Genomic DNA, 23,346 nt, shown 5'->3' with positions numbered 1-23,346 from the left:
GGTATCTTTAGTCTGCTTAGTCTGCATTTAAAGCATGATTTAGGTTACTAAAAATGCAATGTTGAACTGCTGCCAGTAGAAGATGGCACTTATTAGAAATCTGTCCCAAAGCCAATGGAGGAAGGGGTTCCTACAACATCAGTGCTCAAAGGAGCAAGAAGGCACTCAGTTTCATCATCAGCTGAAGCTGTCTGCAACTGTGGCAGATTAGGATGGCGGACGGATTGCCCCCGCCAGGCTGGCGGTAACCACTGCCGGCCCGGCGGGGGCAATCCGTCCGCCATCCTCACTGAAATGAGCCCCCGCCACATTAGGATGGCTGGGGGGTCCGCGGCGGACGGGCAGACTGTCCGCCACATTTTAGCCGGTCGCCTTAGCGACCGGCGGAAAAAGTGCGCACATATGGTGGCGGTGTTTGCGAGACACCACCAACCATATTACGATGCCCGCAGTCCCATGCCTTTCCATTGCCGCCATAGAAAGGCATTTGGTCTTTGCTTAGGGGGTCCGTTGCGGGCCCCAGTGTGAAGGGGGGTGGAGGGTGCACATGGGGGGTACCTATGGAACCCCCCTGCGTTTCAAAGTACCACATGGCAGGCACCGCGCGGTGCCTATCATGTTGTGCTTTGAAACGCACAACATGCATTTTTAGTATTGCGGCGGGCTGTGCTTTTAGCACTGCCCACCGCAATGCTAAAAATGCGGGATGCACCCGCCACTGTGGCGGGTGCATCCTAATTCAATTCGATGCACGGGACCTCCACCCTTATGGCAGACAGTCCCTTCCCACGACAGGATGGTGGCCGGACAAAGTCCATCTGCCATCCTTAGTGTGGATCCACTGGATTGGGCATGGCTTCTATGGGTTTTGCACTGCAGTTCTAAGCACAGTGCTAGCCACTGATCTGAGGACATAGTTCCCTTATCCCAGTCACAGGAAAAATTTAAAATTTGATTATGGAATGTAGTGGAAATACAGACCAAAATTGAAGATCCATCCTTCCTGTATTACCTAAATGCTTCCATTTAGTAGCAATGCAGGAAAGATGGGCACTAACTCCATCACACATTTCGGCATGGATAGGATTATCAAGTTGGCAGTAAAAACTGACATACTGGTCCACCCAGCTGGTGGCCTAGCCCTTTACATATCAGCTGATATTAACAGAAAAATAACAGATGCAAGATGAACATCCAAACTTACAAGCTGTGTAGCTGTCGAAGTGCTTTCAAGAGAATGTTAACCATTGCCAATAATAAACACATATTCATCCATTGTCAAAAAAGAAAATAGCAATAATTGAAACCTCAAATGACGTAATCTTTGGATATACAACAAATACGCCCACTTGAAGGGATTTCAACATGAACCTGTTACAGGAATCCCAGCTGAACAAGCACTGGCTACGTAAAACCAAATTTGGCAAATACAACCTTTCAAAACCTCGGCTTCCAAGAAAGGATAATTGGGGCCTGGCCTTAAGGGAAGTTATGGATCATCTGGCCTGAGAGGATCCTAAACAGAAAAAATAGCAGTGAGGTATCAGCAGAATACACTTTCTATCCGGGCAAGGAACATTCAACCCTTGATTACACTTTGGTTGGCTTACGTCTCTATTGAATGTTAACACATTTTAAGATCAAAACATGCCTTGAAAGTGATCACCAACCAAAAGGAATCCAGCTTATTTAAGCTATTGACAGAATGCCCAGTAGCTGGAAAGCAGCATGGTCACCCCCACATAAAACAAAAAGCTCAAATGGACACCAAGCTCAATTATTCACACTTAAGCTTACGCAATAACTGTATGGGAAAACATAAGGTAGGTCAACATAGATACAATAGCACAATCAACGCAATTTCCAGCTGCAATACTGCCTCCAAAAACATACGACGACAGAGGCACACATGTTTGCCTATACCCCCGCCCAAGAAATGGACAACTGTGATTGCAGCTGCAAAACATTTCTAAATCATTGGCCTGAGTATATCCCGAAGCAGGCACTTACCACTAGCCCATACAACTAGCTTGAGCAAGCTGAGAAGACAAAAATCAATATATGAACACTATGAGAAAGAGAGAGATCAATACTGGCAGAAACTGTTGGTAGCCACAAGAAGGAAAAATGCAAAAGAGATCTTGAGACTTATGAACAAGACTATGGGACTCAGACCGCCTCCAGCATCATTCAACAAAGCTGATGAAATGTAGACGGTCTACCTGCAGGAAATGGTAGTAATGTAAAGGTGCCATTTCTAAAACCATACAGGTGGGATATAAACATGGCTATTGCCCCTTCAGGGCCAGAACTCTACTCTGCTCAAAAATTAATCACCCTGAAAGCTGTCACAAAAGCAATCATGTCAGGGTGCTGAGACAGGGCTCCTGGCCCCAATGGCCTAACACAGGCCATCTTTAAAGAAAATCTGCAATACTCTGCAAAATATCTATGCTTGCTCTTTAATCATGCTCTTTTCCATCAGGCAAAACCCACCAGCTGGCAGGGTTTGACAATAACCTCAGTTTACAAAGCTGGGAACAAGTTCCTAGCATCAAATTAAATGCTGATTGCCTAAGAGGATGGAGAGACAAAATATTTTGCATCAGTGCTATTCGCTAATGAAAAAAATCCCTAGTGCCTCCGAGCCAAACTGGCTTTATCAGGGATACAGGAATGTCAACTAATAATTTGATGCTTTCCCAAATAATTAAGGGATTGGGACTGGAACTACACTTTTGTGGAAAATGCACATTAGCATTAGCTTGAGACAAAAATATGTCCTTGTGCTGTTATTTTTCAAGTTATATCTGGCAGAACTCACATCTACACTCAAGAAGGTAAACTCTCACTCCCTAAAGGTGTCAGGTTTTAATGCTTCAAACATGATTTTGAACTTCGCCGGTCTGTAAGTAACATACAAAAAACAAGAGTAAGACAATTCTTGGTGGCACATTGGGACAATATAACACTATTCAAATACATGAAGGGAAACAGAACAAACAATTCCTTTACTACCATACATATATTAAAACTTAATACAAAACATTTATATATCAAAACAAATAAAATATGACAATACTTAGAAAAGAATCTAAATTTAGAAAACAAGAATTACAAAAGAACAAAAAAAATCACATTACACAATTTTTTAAAATCATAAAGTTTAATGAACTTGTGTACTTGTTGGCAGGGCATGCCCAGACATGGGTCCCTTGCTCACTTTGCCACTAGATTCAAGCTAGCCTGGCTGATGAAGTGTGTTACCCAGAAATCTTGTTTCCGGTTCAGGGAAGACCTGGCTTGGCAGTTCGGGCTGGACTGTTCCCATGAGGCACAGGGTCAAGACTGATTTGCATATAGCTGGGTCTGAACTGAAGTGGCGAAGTGAGCTAATGAATGATGATGGTTTAAACCCAGATCTGTGACTGGGGGTGAGTTTCTGAAAAGTTTCAGCACTCCGTCCATCATCTCCTTGTGTTTGCAAAGTTCTCAGAAACAGTCTAGAAGTCATTCTCCAAAAAACAAAAACAATGTCTATCAGAACAGAGAGGTTTCCAGGAACAGTATACTATTTAAACAGTGATGTGCTGGACTCAGTACCAGAGTACAAGTACCTGGGTATAATGCTTGATGCAAGAGGGACATTTGCAGCATGTAAATGTTCATGGCAAAAAGGAGAATTACCCTGTTAGCTGTGTTCTACACATTAAGGAACTCTCTAAATGGCCAATCTCTTCAACGTCTGGGTGAGGTCATCGCCGTGAAGCTAGCCCCCACCGTAGAATATTGTGCGGCAGCACTCAAGGGGGAGGGTAGTTGGAATCATTGCAAAATCCATTACAGACATCTACCTATAAGTGTTTTAGTTGCTGTGCCATACATCCATTGCACAACTAAAGCTCGAATTCAGACTGTGCAGACAAGACCTGGCAAGCTTGGTTGCTTTCTTGAAAATGTTTTATAAAATAAAAAGAGCAAGGAAGGCACACTAAACTACATCTTGTGGAAAGCAGTACCTGGCGCAGGCAAAACACAAGCAGATGAATACATGATCTTAGCCATGCAAAGGCTGCAGATTGAACCACTATGGGTGCTTTCTGTCATTCAGGTTTTTTTTTAACGAAGTGCTGAACACAGGGGTCAAATGTTGATGGACAAGGATTTGCTTACTAAAAGATCATGCTCACAGAGGACGATTGGTCCATATATTGGGCCACATGAAACCACAGAGCCATTTGTAGAAACCTTTGGCCTTAAAGTGAATCTGAAACTAAAGGGCTATATATTGGGCTGCTTTATTATTTTACATAACTCCCCTTCTTGACTATCTGTTGAGACTGCTTTTCGTCTGTGCAACTGCATGAGGGAGGACCTATTGTACGTTTGATGCATATACCCAACATTGATAGAAAAAAAAATGACTACTAAAGTATCATTCTAAAAGAAAAAGCATTGGCACATGTAGGCAGGTAGTACTAGCCTCCCTTCAAGAAGATGAATCAATGAAAGATATTTGAAATTCATGTAATTAGCCGGTAAAAAACGGCTAACGATATAGTGCTTGCTCATCTGGATGACCTAAGACTGGACAGTGTTGCTGAAATAGAATACAGTAGGGGAGGACCCTTAAACCACAAATTATTACATTATTGTAATTAGTGAGGTCTGAATGGCGAACTGTAGATGGAAATTGGCACAACCCAACTTTTGAAAGTTTCAAATCTATGCCGAAACTAGTGAGGATGAATTTACTGTGTACAATCTAGCACTTTTAAGATCTCTTTTAATGTTGAAAAGATCTGCAATAAAATGTTGTATATGTCTTGTTCTTTTTTAATGAGACCCACTTTCTTTGCACAATCAGCACTTTAAACACATAAGAATCTTGTTTTTTTAATTGGTATAAAAACCTTTGGTTAATAGTGGATTTGCACAGAATTTTTTTTATAGAGTGTCATATCTGCTATTTACATTGTTTATGTGGTAAAACTTGATAAGCTTCTATTTGCATCTGATGCACTGCACCATGTTGTTTTATTGTTTGGTAGATAGACAAGAAGCTCCCAGTTGATGTTACTGTTGCACTGAACATTTATTTGTAAAGATTTTAATTAGGTGACTGAGGTCACCCCTCCTTTCCCTCTGATGGACTTGGGGGCACTGCTGGTACAATAGTCATTCCGCCTCAGTCTCCCCTTCATCCACAACCACTACCCGACGGTCCTCAGTGTCTCCTCCCTTGTTACCATACAGACAGCATCCATCTTATGTCACCTTTCTTCCTGCACACACACCAGGGTCTCATTCTCTGTACTACTGCTGTCTTCCCAGAACCACTCTGGTCCTTCCTTCATGGTGCCTACTCACTCAGGGGGCCATGTGATGCCCTCATGAGCCATAGGAGGACTGCAACTTCCTTTTCCTGAGTTGATGGTGTTGGCAATCTAGGAAGTTCTAGGAAGTCCCGGGAACGGTAGTCTCCTGACTACACTTCCTTCCCAACAAGAATGGACGTGTGGGGCATTCAGTGAAGGGGCAACGGGACCAGTAATCCACATTACTCTGCAGCCTCCCGGAAACATGGAAGGGCTGAAATGATAAAGACTGTTAGGACAGGAACCAACGGAGCACAGTAGAGTCAGAATCGCTGTGCAGCGCTAGCCAGGTGAGGGGGGTATGATCTGTTAAAAGGATAAATTTACAACCCAATAGGTCATACTGTAGAGCTTCTTTAGCCCTCTTGATGGTGAGGCATTCCTTCTCTATGGTGGCATAATGTGGATCACTGAAATAATATCGAGGGACAGAATATCGACCAACAAAAATATCGTTGACAAAATATCGAGAGACAAAATATCGAGTTTCTATCTACAAACAGGTAAGTACAAAAATATCGAGTTACAAATATCGTTTACAAAAATATAGTTGTAAAAAATATCGACTTTAATAAAAACAATGTTCAATTACATTAATATAAAAAATTAATTACTAAAATATACTTAACAATACTTAAAATAACTTTTAATAATTAAATAATTAATGAAAGTAAAAAAATAATATTTTTTTAATCATATTTCTTAAAACATATATATATATAGTAACGCAACGTTTACAACGCACTACCATTACAACGTAAGTATTGGTAAGTATATAATAATTTTTATAATTTAAATTATTTAAAATTAATTTAATTTAATTTAATTTAATTTCATTAAATTAAATAAATGTAAATTTAATTTTACTTTATTTTTACACTGTACCCCTGTACCCCAAAAACCCAAAACTGACCCTGAACCCTAAAAAAAACCCTTTACCCAAAACCCCAAAACTGACCCTGAACCCTAAAAATACCCCTTTACCCAAAAACTAAAAACTGACCCTGAACCCTAAAAATACCCCTTTACCCAAAAACCCAAAACTGACCCTGAACCCTAAAAATACCCCTTAACCCAAAAACTAAAAACTGACCCTGAACCCTAAAAATACCCCTTTACCCAAAAACAAAAAACTGACCCTGAACCCTAAAAATACCCCTTTACCCAAAAACTAAAAACTGACCCTGAACCCTAAAAATACCCCTTTACCCAAAAACTAAAAACTGACCCTGAACCCTAAAAATACCCCTTTACCCAAAAACCAAAAACTGGCCCTGAACCCTAAAAATACCCCTTTAATTTAACATAATTAGCAATTAATCAATTAAATTAAATTAATTACCAATTACATTTTAAATAATTAACAAATATTATTTAATTACCAATTAATTAAATATTACTACCAATTAATACATTTACATATTTAATTAATTATAATTAAATTACTTCCCACCCTATTCCCCTATAAACCCACAACCCACTACAGGAAATACATTATTTTAATTTACATAATTAGCAATTAATCAATTAAATTAAATTAATTACCAATTACATTTTAAATAATTAACAAATATTATTTAATTACCAATTAATTAATTATTACTACCAATTAATAAATTTACATATTTAATTAATTATAATTAAATTACTTCCCACCCTATTCCCCTATAAACCCACAACCCGCTACAGAATAAAATTACACAATAATTAAAAAAAATCATTAATTAAAAATAATTATAACATAAAATGACACTTTTCACACATATTATAACATAAAAACTCTATAAATAATTAAATATTATTTCAAAAACGATATTTTTTACTATCTAGATTATATACCTGGATATTTTCACTTTCTATATTATTTACAGTCGATATTACTTCACTTACCTTAAAAACGATATTTTGACTGTCGATATTCTGTCCTGTCGATATTTTGTCCAAACAATATTTAAAACTCGATATTCTGTCCAAACGATATTTTGGAGTCGATATTATGTCTTTGCACCGCATAATGTACATGCCTGAGATACACGATTGGGCACAGGTCGCCCTGCTATCGAGTTGTGATGAAACAGCACCCAAACCCTGACTAGAGATGTCAGTCTGAAGCACAAAAGTCCTGTCAATGCTAGGACATGTAAGAACAAGGGCTTGACATAGTGCCAAATTCAATTGTTGGAAGCTATGCTCCTGAACCCAAGTCCATGGCACATATTTCCCTGTATACTTGTGAGATAGAAGGTCCGTCATTTCAGAAAACTGTGGAACAAGCCTGCGATAGTCCCAAGAAGGAGAATGTGTCCTTTTTCGTTGTGTGTCATGGAATCCTATGCATGGCCTTAAGCTTGATCAGCTGTGGTCAGATGACCCCGTGCATGTATGGTGAACGCTAAATACTTGATTCATTCCATGGCAAGGGTAGTCTTCTTTGGATTCAAAGTGAGCCCCGCTTGATTCAGGGTATGTAAAACCTGCCTTAGGTGTTGCAGGTGTGTTCCCCAAACAGGCCGATAAACCACTATATCGTCTTAGTATGCTACTGCGTAGGCCTGATGTGCCTGTAACAATACGTCCATGAGTCTCTGGAAGGTGGAAGGGCCCCATGAATGCCTAATGGCAGAACCTTGAAGTGCTAAATCCCTGAATGGGTTGCAAAGGCAGTCTTCTCTCGTGCTGCAGGCATAAGGGGTATCTGCCAATACCCCTTTGTGAGGTCATTGGTGGACATGATACCCACTACTCCCAGCCTCTCTATCAGTTCATTCAACTGGGGCATGGTATAGGTATCGAACTGCAAGATGGCGTTTAATTGGCGAACTTTAATACAGAAACAAAGACTCCCATCCCCAGTTGGTACCAAAACCATGGATGAGCACTAATCACTCTAGGACATTTCTATTATGTCAGCTCTTAGCATGCCTTCATGTTCCACTGCCTGTTTTCTTTCTGCCTGTATGAGGGATGAATTAAGCTTAACCACACAGGTCCCCTCCTTGATGAGGTTTTAGGACACTAGGAACATGTTCGGGAACACCTAAAATGATGATCTAATAATGTAGCAAGGTGTTGTTTTGGCTCAGGATTAAAGTAATTCTCATTTTAACTGACACACCTTTGTTGTCATGGTTGAATGTGAACATCTATGGGGTTACTGGTGTTCACGTAGCTTACAGAGACTACGAGGTCCATTTGAGCAGAAGGTGGATCCTCCCATTCTTTCCACAGATTTACGTGATACATTTGTCCCACCCGCCCTTTGTGAGGGATGAATACCCTGTACATCACTGGGGTCACTTTTTCCAAAACCTGATAAGGACCTTGCCAAGTGGCTAGGAGTTTATTTTCAGCGATGGGTAGTAATATCTGAACCTTCTCCTTCACAGCAAACCCCCTTAGAATTCAGATTGTACAGGCAAAAAAAACATAGATGCCCTCATGAGCCATAGGAGGACTGCAACTTCCTTTTCCTGGGTTGATGGTGTTGGCAATCTAGGAAGTCCCGGGAACGGTAGTCTCCTGACTACACTTCCTTCCCAACAAGAATGGACGTGTGGGGCATTCAGTGAAGGGGCAACGGGACCGGAAATCCACATTACTCTGCAGCCTCCCGGAAACATGGAAGGGCTGAAATGATAAAGACTGTTAGGACAGGAACCAACGGAGCACCGTAGAGTCAGAATCGCTGTGCAGCGCTAGCCAGGTGAGGGGGGTATGATCTGTCAAAAGGATAAATTTACAACCCAATAGGTCATACTGTAGAGCTTCTGTAGCCCTCTTGATGGTGAGGCATTCATTCTCTATGGTGGCATAATGTACATGCCTGAGATACAAGATTGGGCACAGGTCGCCCTGCTATCGAGTTGTGATGAAACAGCACCCAAACCCTGACTAGAGATGTCGGTCTGAAGGTCAAAAGTCCTGTCAATGCTAGGACATGTAAAAACAAGGGCTTGACATAGTGCCAAATTCAATTGTTGGAAGCTATGCTCCTGAACCCCAGTCCATGGCACATATTTCCCTGTATACTTGTGAGATAAAAGGTCCGTGATTTCAGAAAACTGTGGAACAAACCTGCTATAGTCCCAAGAAGGAGAATGTGTCCTTTTTCATTGTGTGTCATGGAATCCTATGCATTGCCTTGAGCTTGATCAGCTGTGGTCAGATGACCCCGTGCATGTATGGTGAACGCTAAATTCTTGATTCATTCCATGGCAAGGGTAGTCTTCTTCGGATTAAAAGTGAGCCCCGCTTGATTCAGGGTATGTAAAACCTGCCTTAGGCGTTGCAGGTGTGTTCCCCAAACAGGCCTATAAACCACTATATCGTCTTAGTATGTAAATGTAAATGTAAATGTCGGAATTTGAAAAGCGCACAGCTACCTCCACCGGAGGTGTCCCGGCGCTGTCCGTATACCGCTTAGGAACCCTTCCTGGCTTTCCTGGGAATTGTCCACTCCTGGGCAGCCCCCAGGTGCAGCCAGGCATCCCAGCGCTTTTGGGGCCGTTATGGAGACTAAGCAAGCTATTGCCCAGAGTTGCAGCGTGGGACCCATGATCAGAACAGGCACTGAGGCGAGAATATCCAGTATGGGGAATTAATGAGCCGGAGACCCGCCGAGGCGGGAATCGAACCCTGGTCCCTGGCCAGAGCTCTGCATCAAGGTCTGCCTGCTCTAACCATTGAGCCACACTTCTCCACCACAGCACAGCTACAGCATAGGCCTGATGTGCCTGTAACAATACGTCCATGAGTCTCTGGAAGGTGGAAGGGCCCAATGAATGCCTAATGGCAGAACCTTGAAGTGCTAAATACCTGAATGGGTTGCAAAGGCAGTCTTCTCTCGTGCTGCAGGCATAAGGGGTATCTGCCAATACCCCTTTGTTAGGTTAATGGTGGACATGATACCCACTACTCCGAGCCTCTCTACCAGTTCATCCAACTGGGGAATGGTATAGGTATCGAACTGCAAGATGGCGTTTAATTGGCGAACTTTAATACAGAAACAAAGACTCCCATCCCCAGTTGGTACCAAAACCATGGGTGAGCACCAATCACTCTAGGACGTTTCTATTATGTCAGCAATTAGCATGCATTCATGTTCCACTGCCTGTCTTCTTTCTGCTGGTATGAGGGATGGTTGCTTAACCACACAGGTCCCCTCCTAGATGATGTTTTAGGACACTAGGAACATGTTTGGGAACACCTGAAATGATGATCTAATAATGTAGCTAGGTGTTGTTTTGGCTTGGGATTAAAGTAATTCTCATTTTAACTGACTCACCTTTGTTGTCATGGTTGAATGTGAACATCTATGGGGTTACTTGTGTTCAAGTAGCTTACAGAGACTACCAGGTCCATTTGAGCAGAAGGTGGATCCTCCCATTCTTTCCACAGATTTACGTGATACATTTGTCCCACCCGCCCTTTGTGAGGGATGAATACTCTGTACATCACTGGGGTCACTTTTTCCAAAACCTGATAATGACCTTGCCAAGTGGCTAGGAGTTTATTTTCAGCCATGGGTAGTAATATCTGAACCTTCTCCCTCACAGCAGACCCCCTTAGAATTCAGATTGTACGGGCAAAAAAAACATATAAATTCAGCAGCTATGGTTATAGTTATCTCAAGTAACTCTAACTCTTACCCTAAGGTAACTAGAACTTGCAACCTGCCATGCACAGTTTTCTCACCAATAATTTCACTTAAATTATTTCAGCGAAATTATCAATGATGTTGTAGAAGATGTTAGGTTTAATGTAATATGTAAATTAGCACTACATGGTGAGGGCATGCATTATAGTTACCTTGGGGCACTAGTTATAGTTAATTGAGATAACTGTATCTGCTGAATTTCCATTGTTTTGTGTGTGTAAAATCTGAACCTAACTATAACGTCTTAATACTATTTCCTAACAATACTGTCTCTGTAACCTTTGTTTTTTTCAATGAATTTATTTGTTTTTTCACTGCTATTTACTAACTATAATATGTCCCTGAAACCACATGATGACTTTGCAACAAGGTCTTTTTCTGCACCTCTGTTTGTTTTTTCTGCATATCTCGCTTCTTTCTGCACCTTTCTTCCTCTTTCTGGACTTCTGTTGCCTCTTTCTGCATTTCTCTTGCCTCTTTCTGCACCTTTCTTCCTCTTTCTTCACATGTCCTACCTCTGTAGGCATAGTTATAAATTAGCATTTAATTAACTGAAAAAAACATAGGTTTCAAGGATGTTACAGTTACAAATTATCATTTAAAAAAACTTTGAAATTCACTGAAAAAACCATAGGTTTCAGGGATGTTATAGTGAGAAATTAGCATTAAAAAATCAATAGAAATTCACTGAAAAAACCATAGGTTTCAGGGACGCTATACTTAGTTTGACATTTCACTTGTACAAAACCAGAAAAATTGAGATAACTATAACTTGCTACCCCGCAATGCACTGCTGATGACATCAAATAGTACATTATTTATTACATGGTGAGTGACATCACTGATGACATCTAAAAATGACATCACTGATGGGATCACTGGTGACATCCAGTGACTATGTAGGTGTATAAGTGTCTCAATGGATGATTTAGTAGGTGCTTGACTGACTGACTGTATAAGTGACTGACTAAGCATGTCTTACTGAATGCATGGGTTAGTGACTAAACTGCAGGCTCCTCCGCATTCCCATTGATAAGTGGGTGCCCTAGAGGCACCCACTTTAAATGGCCCGGCCCCAGGAGATGGGGTCCTGGGGCTAAAAATGGCCCAGGAGGGACCCGCATGGACATCTCCCTTTTTTAATTTAAAAATAAAAAAATAATACAAGGGTCATGCCTAGGGGGAAGTGGACCAAGGGGCCTTCCTTTTTTTTTAATTAAAAATGGGTGAGGCCCTGGGGGATGAGTTCCTGAGGTTTAAAATGGTGCAGGGAAGGGGGGCGCCCCTGGCCCCCCGTCCTCAAAAGTGGAAAAAAAGCTGGCAACTGACCAGAGGCTCTGCCTCCTTTCTCCACCACTCTGCAAACACGCCTCCTGGTGCACTACTGGTTGAGGAATAAAGTTCCCTTGGCTGCTGAGGGTTCTTAGGGTCCAACAAGACCTCCTTTTACCTCCTGTAAGCCCTTCACAGTGGGATTGCTGAGAGGTAGTCAGAGGCACGCCCCCTTTCCACACCACTCCACAACGTGCCTCTTGGGACACTCCTCGTGGGCAGATTAGTTCCCCTGCCTCCTGAGAGCCTCGTGACTAAAGTAGACTCCTTCCTCCAAGCAGAAGTTCGCCAGGAGGCATATTTGCAGAGTGATGGAGAAAGGGGGCATGGACTCTGACAACTTCTCACTAATCCAGCTGTTTGGGTCTTAATGGAGGTAACAGGAGGGCTAGTTGGCCCCCAAGGACCCTCAAGAGTACATGTTACGTCCCCCAACTAGTAGTGCATCAGGAGGCAGGTTTGTAGAGTGGAGCAGAGAGGAGGCATGGCCACCGAAAATCTCACAGCTAACCCACTATATGGAACTTGCTGTAGGTAACAGGAGGGGTAGTTGGCCCCCAAGGAACCTCAATAACCAAGGAGACTTCATTCCCCTTCTAGGAGTGCACCAGGAGGTGCGTTTGCAGAGCGGTAGACACATGGGGTGTTTCCTCCTACGAGGTCTCAGCAATCAAGTTGTGTGGAACTTACTGGAGATAACAGGAGGTCCTTGGAGGACTACTACCCCTCCTGTTATCTTTAGTAAGTCCAACACAACTGGATTACTAGGAGGTCTAAGAGTTCTCAAAGGCCACACCACTATTCTCCACCATTCTGCAAACGTGACTCATGGTTCACTAGTGGCTGGGGATGAAGTGCACTTTACTCTTGAAGGACCTTAGAGGCCATGAAGCCCTCCTGGTGCCTCCTGTAAGTCCTACACAGTGGATTCCTGAAAGCTGATCGGAGATGACTATCAAAATGAATTCACAGAAGAAACAAAAGGTACAGGGATGTAAAAGATCGGAATTAGCATTTAAAAACCTTTGCAAATTCTTCCTTGGGTCCTCGCACATTCTGGCCACTGATTTTCTCCTGCATAAGAGCTGAGAATCACTTGTGTATCATTTAGATGCTATAATGCATTTTAAATAAGGCTCTCTAACATGCATTTTAAATAAGGCTCCCTGTTTTTCGTTTTTACGGATTTTTACAGATAAATACAGACAGAAAACAATGTGTTTTCTGTCTGAATTTTTATTTTTAAAAGTGGATAAATACAGAAAATGGTGCTTCTTTTAAGTGACTCTCTCCGTGAAGTCTTTCATAAATTATAGGCCAGCAGCTGAACAGATGGACAGCATGGGAAATTAAAAAACAGGATGAAATTTCTTTTAATAACATACATTTATGTCATAAAGCTAGTATCTACCAGTGAGTGTATTGTTATGTACTAATTGACAGCTTAAATAGCTAAACCATGACAGACATCAAAGTATGAGTGTGTGTCTATCAGTTACATGAAAATGAAAATGTACAGTTTTGGAAAAATACAGATAAAATGGCCCATAAATAAATATGGATATATACAGATGGAAATGTTAAAAAATAAAAATACCATAAATCCTGGAGCCCTAATTTCAAAGCATCTGTAGAAACCTTTGAAACTTTGTTTTTTTAACTAATGTTATGTGGTGGGGTTATGTTTTAATATGTACATTTATATGCAATGTTTTTGATTGATCAAGCAATCATAAATGTACTAACTTACATAACTTACATATCTCTCTATCTTCTAGTAGTAGTCCCAGGACAATGGGGCCACCACCAAATTACTCAGCACAACCCAGCTTTTCTTCCAAGCATACTTTCTGGGTGCACACCCTAATTATCAACTCCCCTGGATTTTCAATGTCTTTTCAAGCACTCTTATCCCTGAAGATTTTGTTCTGCAGCAGGGAGTGTTATGCCCTCTGGGAGCAATGGGTATGGTGACGTTCTGGAAGGACTGAAAATACATAAATGTAAGGTTTAAGTTATTATGGCCTCTACTTATTGCATGTATGGTTGCATTGCAATACTTTCTCAATGTGATTCTCTCTAGCTGCTGTTTGATTGATAGCAACTTTGTATCAAATGCCCGAGAATTACACAAGCACAGAGCTTAATTCTCAATGCTTTATTGGTTATTAGTTCAACATAATGATTGTACATATTGTATAGGTTCACTATAAATATGCATAATGATTTGTTGATCACTGCAATACTAACAAATGATTGCTGTTTAAGTCATGCTTAATCTCACTTAGTATGTTTGGGCGACCCCTCTAGGAGGTCACCAGTGGTTACACAAAGTATTCACTTGTGTGTTCCTTCTGCCACTTTACATATATTTAAAATACTGCGTATCATTTAGTAGTGTGTGTGTGTGTTTGTAATAAATGTACATCCACTTTTTCTAAGGAAAATGTACTGACTGAACAAGGATTTATTCAGTGTTATTACTGCGCACCAGTGATTGGTGCTTACTAACCTACAGTAGGCCTTGGACTGTTATGCTTCGCTACCCTGTAAGAGTCAAGTGCTACAATGAGGTTAGGACAATTGTGGACATATTACTTGTAATGTCCACATAATGAATAGCCCAATTTCCAACAATTTCTATCATATGTATTCTGTGCATACCCTCGTCGTAGGATTGCCACAGAAATTATGTGATTGTACAGCTGCAGCTCTTTTCCCATAATTATAGATTTTCTGCATTTGCTACACAATCCTTCATCTGCAGCATATTCTGCAGATTTTAACAAAAAAAGATTTGTTTCTAGCTCAAATGGTTTAAAAGTTACTAAAATGGGATGACACATGTTGATCCACAGTGGAAGGCTCTTTCAAAGCTGTACTGGTAACCTTTTTGTTGCTTCTTACTAGATTTGGCTGTCAAACTAGTACTAATGAATTGCAACAAATGACCAGATAGTGTTACCAAGTTTAATTACACAATGGGCTTTATTGTGCCACATAATTTGCCTTTATGTGCTGCATAATTTACTCAACCATGCTGCATAATTTGTCCCTCTCTTGCTGCATAATTCCATTTCATAGTTTCTTCTCTAAAACAGCGCAAACAGCTAGCTAATGGTGTTGAAGGATTTCTCAAAGTTTATCGACACCACCAACGATTGGAGGTCTGAAATAGGGGTTGTCTCCAGGATGTGAAAGTGCTGTCAGCTGTTGAGGAAGGTGCTCCTCCCTGGTACAAACCCACTTTGGTAGATATATCAATTGCCATGATTAACTAAGGATAGCATTTGCCTGGAAGTTACTTAGTATATTATAGACTGCTCTTAGCACCGATGGCGGGAGGTACATTGACAGTTCCATTACATCACATTTTGGTTTTTATAGGGATCCTAAGGCTCTGATTATGGTGGTCATTATTTATTTATTTATGGAGCGCTAACAATCATCCCGAAGGATATCACGGCTCTGGGTAGCAGGAATTCATTGTACAGTTATTGGCGGGAGTGATGGGACTAGGATCTTGGAAATACATGGGTTTTAAATTTTTTCCTAAAAACCAGATAATCTGATGTAAGGCGTAGATCTTGAGGTAGTTCAGTCCACTTTTTTGCTGCCAGCTATAAGAATGAACGTCCACCTGTCCTCACTTTCTTTATGCGCTTTACCCTAGCTTGTGCTAGGTGAAGTGATCGTAGGCACCTTGTATTATATTCCGACTAGTGCCTAAACCCTGTTCACACATTAGTTGCAATTACAAGTTGGTAGTTATTTAGCACATCAGATATTTATCAAATATGTTAAATACCTCAACCTTTGTTACATTTTAAGCAGGTCAAACCTGCCAAAATTTGATGTGGAAAAAGTATATAATATTTATTGTATCATGCAGATTTTGGTGAGTTAAACACCAAATCCATATGTTATTTCCCACCAACTTGTAACAGGTTTTATTTTTTGCACCCAATAAATAACGTGCCTGTGGTATTGTTTTTTATCAGGTGTGTTAAATAGCACATAAACTCTTAATCAGGCCCTTAGTGATGCTGGAAACTGGGGCCGATCTTATCACAGGGCCCACGCAAATTCTACAATCACCTTCAGACTATGAGCACCTACTTTCTACATTCACCTTCGGTCTATGGGCACCCACTTTCTACATTCACCTTCAGACTATGGGCAGTCACATTTTACAATAACCTTTAGACTATGAGCACCCAAATTCTACAGTCACCTTCAGACTATGAGCACCCACATTCCACAATTACCTTCAGACTAAGAGCAACCACATTCTACAGTCACCTTCAGACTACAAGAACCCACATTCTACAATCAGCTTCAGACTAAGAGCACCCACTTTTTACAGTCACCTTAGGATTAGAGTGAAGTTCATCCTGTCTACTTTGGGTCTCATTTTCACCAAATTTACTGTGAACATTTTAGTCTGACAATCCAGGTTCAAGCTACATTATGTATCCTCTTTCAATCTGATTAGTAGGCCTGGGCGGTGAACTACGCTCCATTGGTGGAGTGTATGTGGAGCGGAGTTTTTATTCTTGCTCACAGTGAGATTTCTCAACGCTGGCAGTTGCGGATGGTCAGTACCGCTCACGTTGTGAAACCTTCCATTTGCATTGAGGAAGGTGCTGCTTGAGTAAAACTCCTACTCGAGCTGCTGAAAGAAGTAGCTCCCTCTTGCACTGCACGTGATGCAGTTTGCGCTGATTTAACAGCGTGGGACAAAAAACGGGCGCTAAAAATCAAAGCGAGCGGTGTGAGGTAACGCACTCTGCTGCTTGCAGAATTCTGCCTAGCTTGGCAAAGTTTTTTTGTCACTTCCTGGAGTTTCACTCCGTCCAGGCCTGCTGATTAGTCACTGATTTGACTCCCCTTTCAATGCTTTTTATTTTATGAAAGTTCCACCTGCATTAATATTATTACCATTTTCTATGAATTTGTCAACATTTATTTTTTGTTCTGGGCAAAAACATGAACTCGTATTCTTTTGTCCTGTTATGTACAATTGCACAAGAATAACCGCAAGGGGTTTGTTTTAATTAAGTAGCCAATTACAATGCATTATTTATTCATTTATTGTTCTCTTGTAAAAAACCAAAAGCCCAGACAGTGTGATGACAAACAGACTAACACTGCAAAGGAGATACCATATATTTGGGCACGGATGAACACCTGACATTGGAAAGGTGAAATATTAATTATGTCTAAAGTAATAGAAAAAACCTTTGACTGATGACTGTAGGCATCAGTCTGACAAAATTGGGTATAAATGTCTCATGTTATCCATCCAGTGAAACTGCATACTGCATAGCTACTGGAAGGCATAAGAGCTAGCATTTTAAAAGTCTAGTTTCCATTTTTGCATTTTAATAGATATAAGCAAGCAGAGAAAATCATTTTTTTCTGTAAATAGGTCAAGGAAATCAGCAACGGTCAGTTATTTCAGATGCATGATTACATGAAACTGATCCAACCCCATTATTCCCCACTAATTGAATTTATTCTCACTGCATTCTCATCATCAAACATACACAAGGAGAGGGTCTCCTGCCCATTTCTCAAACGTTGGTAGTATGATTTGGCATGTACCTCACTGGTTGGGTTGTTTAGCACTCTGGTACATGTTGTAAGCATGTACTGTTTTGCCTTTTCTTGTTGTGCAAGTCAGAGTTGTTTTCTGGCAGAAGTCTTTAAAGTTTGTGTTTTGGACTATGTGATCCTGACTTCTATGAGGTGAACTAAAAATATTGAGAAGCTTCTGAGGTCTCACCTTCGGTTATCAGGGAAGCTAGAAAGATGACGGTGGTGAAGAACACCCACATGGTGTTGGAGGAAGGATGGAGCTGGGCAGTGCAGAAATCAGGGTCTGAGCAGTTCTTCAGGCTTTCTCCACATCTGAATATCTGGCCATTGTATTTATTCAGTTGCATGGAGGGCAGGTCCTGCCTGAGCACCTCATGAGGAGACAAACGCTGATGTGGCAGTCTTGGTATTTTCCGCTGGTCAGTGATTGGGTATGACTCTCAGGCCTCTCAACTATCACTCCACCCAATACATTATTGAAAGAACAGGCTGTCCTGATGTAATGTACTTCTCTCTACCAACAGCTTCTATTATTAGCATAATGTATTAGGTATACTGACACACCTTTTCTGAGATGAGAATTCGTTTTGGGTATCTTGCCTGTGGTCAACTTCCAATGCAGTCTCTGAACAGCTCAGGCAGGCCCCTCGGTCTACCTAGCAGGTATTTGACCGTTGGTGGCACTTCTTTTGGTGAGAAGAGTACTAAAATGGCTGAAGCCAAGTGATAGTTTCTGTGTCTTGGGGGCCATTTCAGTAATATGCTTGACTACACCTTGAATTTTCGAGGAACATAGCACTTCTTGTTATGTAGGCAGCACCTGGAGTGATTGATGTCACTTGCGATAGGTCAGGAAGAAAAGAATGGTATTCGCACTGCACAAACTAGGCACAGTTTCCTGTCCTTGCTGCACTTACTCAAATGGACCGTAATCTCCAACTGAGGGTTAGAGTCATCTGTTTAAAAATTTAAATCACAGTTGTAGGAAAATGAGCTGCTAGTTGAGTGGGGTAAAACCCTATTCAAGCAGCAACCACAATTATTGTCAAGGTGAAAAACAAGTGAACCTCAATTTAACCTGTGCTTAACACTCTAGTAGCTTGGAACAAAAGCTGTCATGCTTGACTTAGAAGCAATGTATACTGTTTTTTCTGCAGCAGTAAAAATCCCACACCAATTTAGAAACATAGAGTTACATTTAATTAATTATTTGTCACCAAAAGAGCAAAAATTCAATCGGTAGAACCAATGATATGCAATTTTAAAGATTTTGATAAGAATAGAGCTGAAAAGCACAAATCGTCAACTGTGGATATCTGGTCACACTGAACTAGGACAAACTAGGACAAACTCACAAGTTTGGTTTGACCACAATGGACCACTGACCAGATACAGAGGTCACAGGTCACAGAGGTTTGCGAAGTCCCACGTAGAGGATGCATTGCACATCGGTGGTTCAGGGCTGAGATGCATGATCCTGCGTTGACAATTCTTTGTGCAGCAACAGTTCTGATTAGCTGCTAAGTAGTGATACATGGTCCTACGATGAGGATGTGCCATGCTGCAACTGTTCTATAGAGATGCGATGCAAAATCCTACATCAAGGATGCACCTTGCAGCAGCATTTCCAATGAGACGTCGGGTCCTGCACTGTGGATGCAGCACACAGCAGCAGTCCTGCAAGCAACCAGGGCTTTTTTCAGTATCCCCCTTATAATATGGGCACCATTTTGGCTGCTGGACGCTGTTTTCCTGACTCTGATTGTGCCCTGGACTTTGCTAGCAGACCCAGGGCATGTGCTCGGATCATACGTACAACATAATTAGGTATAATTACAATTGGCACAGACAGCCTACCTGTAGGTCCCTAGTATATGGTAGGGCATGTAGATTTAGATGCCCAGTAGATTTAATGCACTTAAGTGTGCACTACTGTGTTGGCTGCTGTCATTTCGAAAGGCACCTCTGCTTTACAGGCTGCTTTCAAATTAATTTACATGCAAATTTGATTTTGGAATTAAAGGAGCTTTCAAAGTCTTAACCTACCTTATTATTTACATATACATCAACCCTAATGTTTACACCAGGTTCACGCAGGGTAGGGAGCCAGGTAAAAAAAAGTAGGGACATTTCAAAAGATGTTGTATATGCCCTGGTGAGGGAATAACTGCAAGTTCATTCTTCCCAATTATAGCACATTGGCTCCAGGGGCTAACATTGAAATACTTTAATAAAGTATAACTATTGACAGGAGTGAGCAAAATATCATTTAAAGACTTAAAAGAATAGTTATGATAAATCCAACACCATGCCAAGGTTACGTTTATTATAACTATTACATAAAATACGTTGTTAAACTTGCTTCTCTGATGTGCCACAATCCAGCCTTCCAGCAGGCTCTTCTGATTGATCAGCCTTTGACAGGCTAAACCAAGCTGCTCCGGTGAGCTGGACCTGGATAGAGCCAAAGGACATCTGATAGGAGGAGAACTGGAGCTGCACAAGGCAATATGTGTGCATAGGGTCTAGAGGCAGTGATAGTGCTTGCACACATGATCTGGTTTTCCGAAATAGTCGCTGCACAGAGGTGATAATAATTAAACGCAGTAAAATGACTACGGGCACTTACCTTGAGCAGCATATGCTTGCTGGCAGTGCAACTGGATGAGGTCTAATAAGTGTAAAATATAACCATGAAAGTCATTTATATTTTATTTTTCCTGATATTGACCAGGGATATCGAATTTTGAATGTAAGTATAAAAGGAAAGAGAGTGTTTTCCTTTTATTATATGTTTCATGTTTCACTGAACATTCAATGCTTTAGTGTATGTTAGAGATGTCATGTTTCTATTTGAAATTCTGTTACACTACCTACTTTCAAAATGGTTGCCACTGTTACAAATGCAAAAAGAACAATTGATGGACAGAATGCAGAACAAAGTCATACATTCAAACCAGTACAGAAATCTGGGCCAAAATCCATTGGTTTTTTGCTCCCCGTGCCATTCCAGTTTTAACCCAGCCACATGCGAATCAGTGTTGACCCTGCACCCAATGGGAACTGTCCAGCCCGAACTGTTAGGCCAGGTCCTCCCTGTTACAAATGCCATACAAAGAAAAGACCAGCTATGATCTTGTAGAATTCTTGAACTCTTTTGTTCTCAATACAACGTTTCTTACTAAACTGAGGCTTTCAGAATGAGTGCCCCTAAATTTTGCAATTGCCTTACAAACCTAGGTGTGCGCAGGGGTTGTATCTATAAGATGTGCTAAGTTTAGGCACAGAGGGCCAGATGTACCAATCTTAACATTTGCGAGTCGCAAATTGCATCAAATTGCAACTCGCAATTTGAAACTCGCAAACGTGAATGTACAACAGTTTCTAAGACACTGTTTGCAGTTCTTAATGGGGTTGCAAATGGCATGCCTTAATAATATTCATGAGGCAAATGCAATTTGCGACCCCATTGGGGTTGGCTAGCACCACCATGTCTGTGACGGCTTTTTAAACAAAGCAGGTTTTCTTTCTTAAATGCAGCCTGTTTTCCTTAAAGGAAAACAGGAGGCATTTTTAAAAAAGAAAAATGTTACTTTTCAGGTTCATTTTTTTAAGGGCAGGGAGTGGTTCCTGGGACCATTGCGTGCTCTTAAAAAATATTTTCTCACATGGAGGAGGGCATCACCTGGGGACCCCTTCCCCTTTGTAAGTGGTTTACCACATACTTGAAGTAGGCAAATGCAGTTGCAAAACAATAGCACATGGCATGGTGACTCGCTATTAGGAAGGGATGCCCCTTCCTAATAGCGTGAGTCGCATGAGTCAGTGACTCGCAAAATAGCATTTGTACATGCCATTACCCTTTTTTATGGTTGCAAACTGGATAATCTCCCGTTTGCGGCTGCAAAAAAGAGTTGTTTGTCTGGCCCGAAGTTATTACCGTTTGCCATTGCACTCTTTGGAGGATGTAGTCACTACTCATGCTCTTATCTAATCACTCAGGCACTACTGTTGCACTCCTTTATTCACATAGGCACTACCCTTGTAATTATGTAATGACTCAGCCAGTGGTCTTCCTGTAATGAAATCGCCCAGGCACTACCTTGGCACCTATTTATTCACTCAGGCACTACCTCAGTAATCCTGTAATCACCCAAGAAGTACCCATGGACATATAAAATCATCCAGTCACTTTCTATGTAGTCATGTAAATCACGCGATATTACTCCTGTCATCATACAGTGACCCAGGCGTCACCTATGTATTCCTTCAATCCCTCGCCGTTACTCCTATTCTCATGCAATCACCAATGCATTAGGTATACAGTGCTTTAATTACCCAGACACTATCCTTGCACTCTTGCAATCATGCACGCACTATTTATGTAATCACTCAGCCAGTACTCATACTCTTATAAAATCACTCAGGAACTACATTTGCAGTCTTGCAATCACTCAGGTACTACCTTAGTACTTCTGTAATCACCCAGGCAGTACTCATGGAGTTATAAAATCACCCCCTCACTTCCTATGTACTCTAGTAATCCGCCAAATATTACCCCTTTAGTCATGCAATAAGTCAGGCACTATTTATGTACTATCCCTGCAGTCTTGCAATCATGCAGGCTGTACCTAAGCACTGATGTAATAACCTAGTCAATAGCCTTGCAGGCATAGAATCACCCAGGCTCTACTGTTGCACTCATCTATTCACCTAGGCACTGCTCCCCGATTCATCTATGCCTTCATGTGCTCTTTGTACACTTATCTAGGGACTCAAACTCAATGTGTGCAGCCATGCAATAAGCCAGCCACTATCCATCTTCTTGTGCAATTACCCAGTGACTACCCTTGCACTTATAGTATCGCCCAACTACTACCTATGGAGTTATGCAATCACTCAAGCAAATCTATTACATGTCTCAAAGTTTCACTATATTCCAGAAATATTGTATATATATATTTCTTTTAGATATGATGATGTTTTGAAAACAGAGAGACATAAGTGTGCATGCTTTTAACAATATGGAGAGATTTATAGTTGAGTCATGTAATAGTCTGCTTCATTATATTTGACTATGCCCAACACTCATGCAGTTATAAAAACACTCAAGAACTACCCATGCAATCTTCCAATTATCCAGTCACCATGTATACACTGCTTCTAATCACCCAGGCATTACTCCTGCACTCATGCAAACACCCAGGCACTACCTATGCACTTATACAATAACAAAGGTATTACCCATGCACTCTTTGAATCATTACTCATGCACTTATATGATTACTCAGGCACTAATGTTGCACTCTTTCAGTCACAGAGGCACTAGCATTGTCTATATGTAATCAATCTGCCAGTAGTCATGCTGTTATGAAATCA

At 41.0% G+C, this 23,346-nt stretch overlaps 1 protein-coding gene across 1 annotated transcript in view; it reads right to left on the bottom strand.

Moving 5' to 3' along the window:
- Nucleotides 1–18,278, bottom strand: part of LOC144767709 (urokinase plasminogen activator surface receptor-like) — a 113,298-nt gene extending 95,020 nt beyond the window's left edge. The window contains exon 1 of the mRNA XM_078651098.1: nucleotides 18,155–18,278. Within this exon, the coding sequence (XP_078507224.1) occupies nucleotides 18,155–18,206 (52 nt within the window). The 5' untranslated portion in view covers nucleotides 18,207–18,278. The remainder of the gene's footprint in view (nucleotides 1–18,154) is intronic.
- Nucleotides 18,279–23,346: the final 5,068 nt, after the last annotated feature.

The sequence above is a fragment of the Lissotriton helveticus genome, chromosome 7 (assembly GCF_964261635.1).
Source record: "Lissotriton helveticus chromosome 7, aLisHel1.1, whole genome shotgun sequence".
In the NCBI taxonomy this organism is placed as follows: domain Eukaryota; kingdom Metazoa; phylum Chordata; class Amphibia; order Caudata; family Salamandridae; genus Lissotriton; species Lissotriton helveticus.
This window is presented reverse-complemented; position numbering and strand designations above follow the sequence as displayed.